Here is a 7,918-nt window from a genome sequence, read left to right on the forward strand (position 1 = left end):
ATGACAAACAAAACATAAATAAGCATCATATATAAACATAGCAATAGTTTCTACCAGTGTTTACAAACTACATTCCATTTGTCTCTTTCTTTGACTAATGTCTTGCAATATGTTTAGAACAATGACTGACCAAGCAGTCTGTGTGTCTCTCCCCCTCCCCCCTGTAATAGCTGTAACTGTCTGTATATTTTTTTACAGGTCCTCACACTCCTTTCCTCTGGGCTTTGAAGATTATTGTGTGAGAGATATTTTTATGTGTGTATTTTTCCACTCCTGCTGTATATACCCTAATCATTTGTTCAAACTGAGAGTCCTACACATGCCCAAGCTACTCCTGTCAATAAAAACCTTCCTGTGCAGTGTTTATAAACACTGTCCAGGCACAGCACAGGGGAGTAAAAAGTAACAATGATTTCCTGATTTGCAGATCTGAGGACTGAGATTTAATATGCAAATGATGCCAGTTAAAACAGCCTAATAATGTTTTTTGGAAGGCTGTGTTTTGAGGCAGGTAGAGTCAGTCCCATAGAAGTGGCTGTAATGTGCAAACACGTCTGTTGTGGCACTGGACCATAAAATGGATATATGTAGAGGGAGAGTGGATTATTTAAAATCAAGGGAAAGGGCATGATACTTCAATTATCTGTTAAGGTTGAGATTGTTTCAATTACACCTCTGCACTGTGGAAACATACAGTAAATTGTGTACCGCAACACATGAAACTCCAAATGTGCACTCCAACACATTTACTACACATCAGTATTATATTATATTGCAGCCTGATTAGCAGACAGTTTTTTGTCTCTGCCTGTGAGCTCTGCAGGCAGTTCCTTTGGGTACGAACACACGTGCAATGCTTCTCGTCCGATAATCGGCTTGGGGCTGATATCGGATGAGAATCTTGCGTGTGCACAGTGCTCATCGTCCATCGTCCGAACGACCCTCCTGGCAGATCCATGGACGATGGATATCGACTGATCATAATGCAAGTGAAGGGGAGAGTGTGCATCGGGGTGTCGCTCCGTCTTTCTTCCCCTCTCCATAGAGCAGAACGGTGCTGTATGTACAAAACTTGTTCATGCATCGTGCAGTCTTCTGTCGTTGGAAAGGATTGTGAAAGATCCTTTCCAACAACAATTATTGCACGTGTGTACTTATCCTTTAACCTTATGGCTTAGGTTTTACTCTGATATGCATTGTCAGCTATGGGGTCTTTTAAAGAGAGGTGTTTGCCTTTCCAAATCATGTCCAAACAATGTAATTTACCACAATCAAGGTGCAGAATTATCTCAGCAGTGATCAAGAGAAACAGGCTAAATTTCAAGTGCTCTTATATTCCTTTTGTGATATTTCATGTTTTTCTTTCTAATAAATCTATAAACTTGTCTAAAATTCTGATTTCACTTTGTCATTATAGAGTACTGAGTGTAGATAAAAAGTAATGTGGGTCTGAATACCTTTTGAAGCCACTGTATAGAGAACCTAGTGCATGTATGCACTATAGTGCCACATTTTTGCTAACTTCTGTAGAAAAGGAGCTTGTGAACATCGTTTGCAACCTTTATTTAAAAATACTTTGTAACAACATTTTTATACAATGTATTTACACATATATTTACTTACTTTTATGTACTGATCAAAAGAGTTTCCTCACATAATGTTAAATAAAGCAACCTCACATGTGAAATATTTAATATATAACCTAATCTGATCTGATAAATTCTTTCACTTTCTCATTTTTTTTTTTTATTGTTTATTTCAATTTTGTGGGTTTTTTTTCTCCTTGGTATTAATCTAAATGTGGACTAAGAACAATGCCCAACAGAGGAAATTCTGAAGGGAAATTCAGAACCCAGTAATAAAGTGAAAATTAATTATAATGTATGTAAACCATACCACTAATTTATTATTTACTTCCTTGGTTTGGTCTGTTAAACATTCAATTAAAACCATTTAAAATCTGTTCAATAAATGCAAACAAATAGCCATTGATCATCTAGAAAATGTCTTGTGCTTTGTATATTGTTTCAGTCCAGCCAGCTCTACTTTGTAAAGTACAGAACACCTCCCTTAATTAATATGTTCCATACTGATAACAGACTTCCTGTGACAACACTGCTTTCCCATAGATACAGTACAGTGAGTGAGCATTGTCATCCTAAGAGAGGGAGTGTGTTAGGCAGCGTACACCTATTCAATTATTAAAAGAGTGACAGGTAAACAAATAAGTGCTGTACACATGGTGCCATTTTATGGGGAGGGGAGGAGGAGAACTAGCAAGGGGCACCCCTCTTAGTGCTTTTTACCCCTGAATGAGACATGCCTTACTAAAAACTTAAAGAGTACCTAAACTCAGAAATTTCACTTTAAAAAAGAGTGCAGCACCGCCCCCTAATTCTCGATCGCCTAGGCAATCGAGAATGAATGGGAGCACAAAGCAAATTGGTGGATGGGTGGAAAAAAGCTGCTCTCTTTTCAGACTAGTGCTGATGTAATTTTGTTGATCCTCTGATTAGATCACTTTAAATTAGATATTAACAAATAAAAGACTTCAGCTAAAACATGTTAAGGCTTTTTATTTAATTATCCTCATTAGTGTTGATGTTCGAATTCGGGTTATCCCTATATTCGACCCGAATATGGCTGTTCGAATTCGGGTATACCCGAACCGAATTTTGCTGCATTCATCATTTTTTTTTTTATTGTTTATTTCAATTTTGTTCCAGCGTTTTAATTTTTTAAATGTTGCAAGCAACATTTAAGATAACGCTCAAAAACGTGCCTGAAGGAAACGTCCTGGTGTAGATTAGCCCATGGAAATGCAGTCCGTGTAGACTAAAGCTGCATACACATGTCCAATAAATACCGTTAGAAACGACTGATGAACAACCGATTGGCCAAAAAAAAAGGGACCAAGGACACCAACGAACGAGGATTGTCGCTGGAAATGAACGACCGCCACGGTGGATCTGATTGGCCGACGATCTTTCACTATCTATTGTGTACGGTCGTTCAGTGATTGTGCATGTGTCAGCGGTACACTTTCTCCTTTACATGTCCCTCCCTGCATCGTTCAAACGATTGTATCTAGCGTGTGGACACTGTTGGTGGATTATATATGAACAATCATATTGTTACAGCATGTAGGGATTGTGCACAATATGATTGTTCAAGTATAACCGTGCATAATCGTTGATGGGTCGTAATCGTTCATTTTCTAACAATAATTATTGGAAGTGTGTACCTAGCTTTAGCCTAATATTGATTTGACAGGTGCACTTTGATATTCATGTGAAGCACAGGGGTATGGAATAGTGTTATGTATCATTTTATAATGTATAAAAAATACAGGCTGTAGAAGCTCTACATAGTGCTGAAACAAACCCGAATTTTTCTCCCATTGACTTTAATAGGATTCGAATTCGATGTTCGACCACCCGAATTTTTGTGCTATATTCGGCCGAACAGCTGCCGAATCGAATAGTGAGCTATTCGACCAACACTAATCCTCATGTACAAGAGAGATTATCAAAGGCAGATCAACAGTAGCAGAAATGTTTACAGTCCAGCCTGGGTGGCAATCATGGCACAGTGGAGAAAGAATGGAGCTCCCCAGGGACAGAAAGTTTACTTAAAAGACAGAAACAGGATTACCAAGTGAAAATAAGACAGATAAAAATTTGAATGAAAGAAACCACTATTTCTAAGGACTGGTAGAATGTAATATCACACTTTCCAATATTGCTTCTCTGCCGTTTGGCTTTGATCAAGTGTAGTAGCTTATCCTTCCAGGAGAGAAACGGCGCTGTATTCCTGGCAAGAATGCAGTGGACTAGTACGCCTGCTAGGATGGACAGCTAGATGGTGATGCTCTGTAAGGGGCCGTCCCATGCTAATTTCTCTGGTCAGCGTCCGCCAGAGGGAGGCATGGGGCCTGCCCTGATAAGGAGCTCCCAGATGGCAGTCTGTTCTGCTGGTCAGGGCGGGGAACCCTTGGTCTGGCCATCAGGTCTTGAGAAGAGGCCACATCTTACTTAGTGTCGTCCCCCTGGAGTGGCGAACCAGGGGTACCCTAAAATCACTTTGGGAGTGATGAACCCATTGTTGATTTATGAGTACAAAGGCACATCACTTGCTGATTTAGCACTTTTTTCGCTTTCTTTAATACAGTAAATAGCAGACACCTCCAAGTGACTGCACACCACATCTCAGCCTCCCAAAAAACATCTGGTGCAAGTGCTTCCTGATGCTAACTCTTACTTTGTCACCTTATGCATAATTTTGTTTGCTCGCCACTGGGGCACTGTAATGGCGACAACATTAAGCAATCTTTGGGAATATCTTTTGGAAAAAAGCAGGGGGTTAGGCCACAACCAGTAAGTAGAATGATGGTTTGTACTTGCACCTTGGGTTTTCTAGATGCACAAGCACTATCCATGGACCAGATGTTGTATGCAGACACTGGGTATTCATCGCAAATGAAATATTATAAAAAAGGTTTACTTTAATGGACCACTGTTGTGGGAAATATTTAATTCTGATGATGTTACCATTTTATTGCATATGCTTCCAGTATAGACATTTTTCTTTAAGTGTACCTGTTCAATATTTTGGGTTTGAAAAGGTTGTACCATCTGTTCAATGTCTTCTGAAACTTCTTCATCCTCTACTTTTAGGTGCTCAATCTGTGGTTTTATTGCAGTAGTATCAGCAAGAGTGGACATTGAATCATTCTGTGCCACAGTGGATCTTTCCATATTGTCACCTTGTCTTTCCACTGAAGGGTTCTTAGAAGCCCCGGTTCCCATTTTGGATTAATTCTTCAAGCAAATGTTAAATTGTATGTAAAAGTCGAGAATATATTTTGATAACTATTGGAAATAAAATAAATACATTTATATAAATATGTAATACATTTTGTTATATCAAGGTTTATTAAATCTATCATAACACTAAGAATCTATCATAGCACCCCTAGAGCAGTGAGCTTTGGCAGGTAAATGTACCATAATGTGCAAAACCCTAGTGCAGTAATTCTATTTTAAGGAACAAATAGACTTGGCATGACTTTGATCAGATTATGAAACCATATACTAGCAGCAGCTACCTTTAGCAAAAAAACACATGCCTAAACAATATTATCCAACGATATAGGTAACTGAAATAATATGCAAATTTTGATTTGGTTTGGTACTCCTTTTGGTTCATTAACATCATAAACATTCTCACTGGCTACTGAATATTTTTAAGAGGAAGCAGGATGTGGGCTAACATGACCAACAGAAAAAGAGGTTTACATATAACTTAATAATAATTTGAACTACCTTGATTTGTGACATTGAAGAGGGGTTAAATGTGAACCTGCTGTCCCAACTATGACACAAACTAATTTGTATGATTATCACCACAAATTGCCTGAATATTTCCAACATTTCAGATGATGCTTTTCCAGGACTATTTGATAAAATATTCTCATACATTTCCCAAATGTTACATGCTAAAGTCTAAACTGCTATAACTGGTATAATTATTGCAAGGGTATGCACTTTAGACTTGGAATCCCCTACTGATGTGTATTGGAATGATGACATTGTAACTTTGTGCACACATTCTATATTTCATTACAAGTTCTTCTCTTCTATATAGCCTTATAATTGCTCATCCTAACATGACATATGAAGTATGTAAATACATACTAAAAGCTGAATTGAAGTTCTTAGTATGACATAGTTCCCCCATTACTGAAAACTCATCATATAACATAATTTCCCTGTTAGTCATGTTACTGAAGTTGTAGAGAACATATATACGTACACATTGCTATACTCTTTTCTCAGCAACAAAATTGAAGCAGCTAAACTCCTCATTCATTCTAAATAAACACAATGGTAAAAGAATGCAAATGCCACAACTTTGAATTTGTTTTACCTTTTTGTCTTTTTTTCTCATAAAATGTCCTGCAGCTGCTGGCTTGGAATATGCAAACGCATATTTGGCATAATAGTACAAAAAGGTGTGAAAATATTCCAGTGCATAGTAAGAGCAATCACTGAAACCATAGGCATGTAAATGTTGTTGCCTGTTGCTGGCGAGACTGGTAACTATAAATGAATATTGTCTCTGGGGCTCTTTGGTTACCTTAGAGCTTTTGTTCCACCCAGAAACTGCACAACATCCAAATAAAACACAAAGGCACTGTGTAAACTGTTGGCAGTGTTATATATACTGAAGACAATTTACTATGAGACAGCTATATGTAAAATATATAAATACATATGTGAGGGGCTTTGTAAATTATGTTGGAGGTGGATACATGCTGTAAATAAAATGTTATAAAGAATAAGGCAGAAATGTAATATCACTTGTGCTGAGTTATTAGATGTTGGATAATGTTGGATATTGTAGGTGTTAAAGGGACATCTCTGCTGTGGATGAGATCATGTGACCCTTAGGCCCATGGGGTTCTGGGCACATATAATGTGGGTACCCAAAATGTACAGCAGTCCAACTCCCTTTACCCATGCCATTCTGTTTCTAGGGCCCATAGCAAGTACCCAGTTTGTCCTTCTAAAAAAAACAGCCCTGCCTTTCTGTCTACCTCTTTCTGGCAGTCTTCTTTAACATCACATACACTGAATATTATGTGTGGCCCCTTAGTAATGGTGCTACAGTTGAGATCCTGTGTATGTTGACCATCACACATTTTCTGAATTAAACCTCATTTTTCTAGCATGTGGGCAATGCTTTACTATGTCTTTCAATGGCAAGTTTCTTCACATGGGAAGGAAAATGTTTGTCTGGTTGTGTGAGGACCAAGAAGCTTACATTACAGCCTGTTACAAATCTTGGACAAGGTTTTCTGTTTTATAAACTCATCACACTAGGAGGCAACCTAAAAAAAAATGCATCAACTCCTTATTACGCCAAGGTGTTTCCCTGCAATTAAAAATGACAATACGATTAGCACAAATTTGTATTTTGTATATAGATTGTACAACTTAGGAATTTGCCTATTGGCTATTTATTTAAAATCTAAGAGTTTTTAAACAGCAATGACCATTCTGTCTTGCAGAAACATATATGCTCTAATATTTAATATGTTCTGTTATAGGAATTATAAAATGTAGGGCTATGGATTGTACATGCAACAACACACAATCCAATTGAATGACTCAACAAAAAAATCAGAATAATGTTGGAATAGGGATTTGTGGTTTATTAGTTAGTGATGTAGATTTGTGGGCCTGTGTATGGTAGATACAGCTCATTGCTCTTAGAGATTGTGAATGGAATTTGGTTTTCCTATCGGCTCCATTAATCTCTATAGATAAACTGAAAGGACGCCATTTTTACCAAGGCCGCACACTACAACCCAAGCTGTGTGTTGTGCTATATTACAGGGCCACCACCAGCTACTCATCATGTATGCTGGGGGCATTTCTAGGGAAGTACACGAATCTACATGTGTTAGAGGGCATTTCCACAGAACTGCACAGCACAAAGTACATACAGCCACATGTAAAATGAAATTGTACTACAAAGCATTGGTGGTAATGTAGGCCCACTTGTGCTCACTCCATGAAAACATTTTTATTTTTTTATATTTCTTCCATGAATGAATGAGGTGAACACAAGTGTATCTCTTCCCACCTTGCACACCACTATTGTTCATCACTAATGCTGTAATGCTAATAAAGGTTTCCGAGTAATGTGCCTGGAGTGTCCAGTAGCCATGTCCTTATAGTGAATAGTCACACATGGGATACATTCCTTCCACATTCATCCCCAGTCACAGAATACACTACTGATCCATCCCTCATACACCAACTACGTGCAGCGCGCGTACGCTGCAAGCCTCCTGATTGGACAATCCCTTGCTTCTCTCGGGGTGACGTCACCTGCTGCTGTATAAAAGCCG

The 7,918-nt window shown here is 38.2% G+C and overlaps 1 protein-coding gene across 1 annotated transcript in view; it reads right to left on the reverse strand.

The window, feature by feature from the left end:
• LOC140323996 (uncharacterized) overlaps nt 1-4,870 on the reverse strand; it is a 34,513-nt gene extending 29,643 nt beyond the window's left edge. Inside the window, exon 1 of the mRNA XM_072401518.1 lies at nt 4,599-4,870. Within this exon, the coding sequence (XP_072257619.1) occupies nt 4,599-4,808 (210 nt within the window). The 5' untranslated portion in view covers nt 4,809-4,870. The remainder of the gene's footprint in view (nt 1-4,598) is intronic.
• Between the last annotated feature and the right edge of the window lie 3,048 nt (nt 4,871-7,918).

The sequence above is a fragment of the Pyxicephalus adspersus genome, chromosome 2 (genome assembly GCF_032062135.1).
Source record: "Pyxicephalus adspersus chromosome 2, UCB_Pads_2.0, whole genome shotgun sequence".
NCBI classification, from domain to species: Eukaryota; Metazoa; Chordata; class Amphibia; order Anura; family Pyxicephalidae; genus Pyxicephalus; species Pyxicephalus adspersus.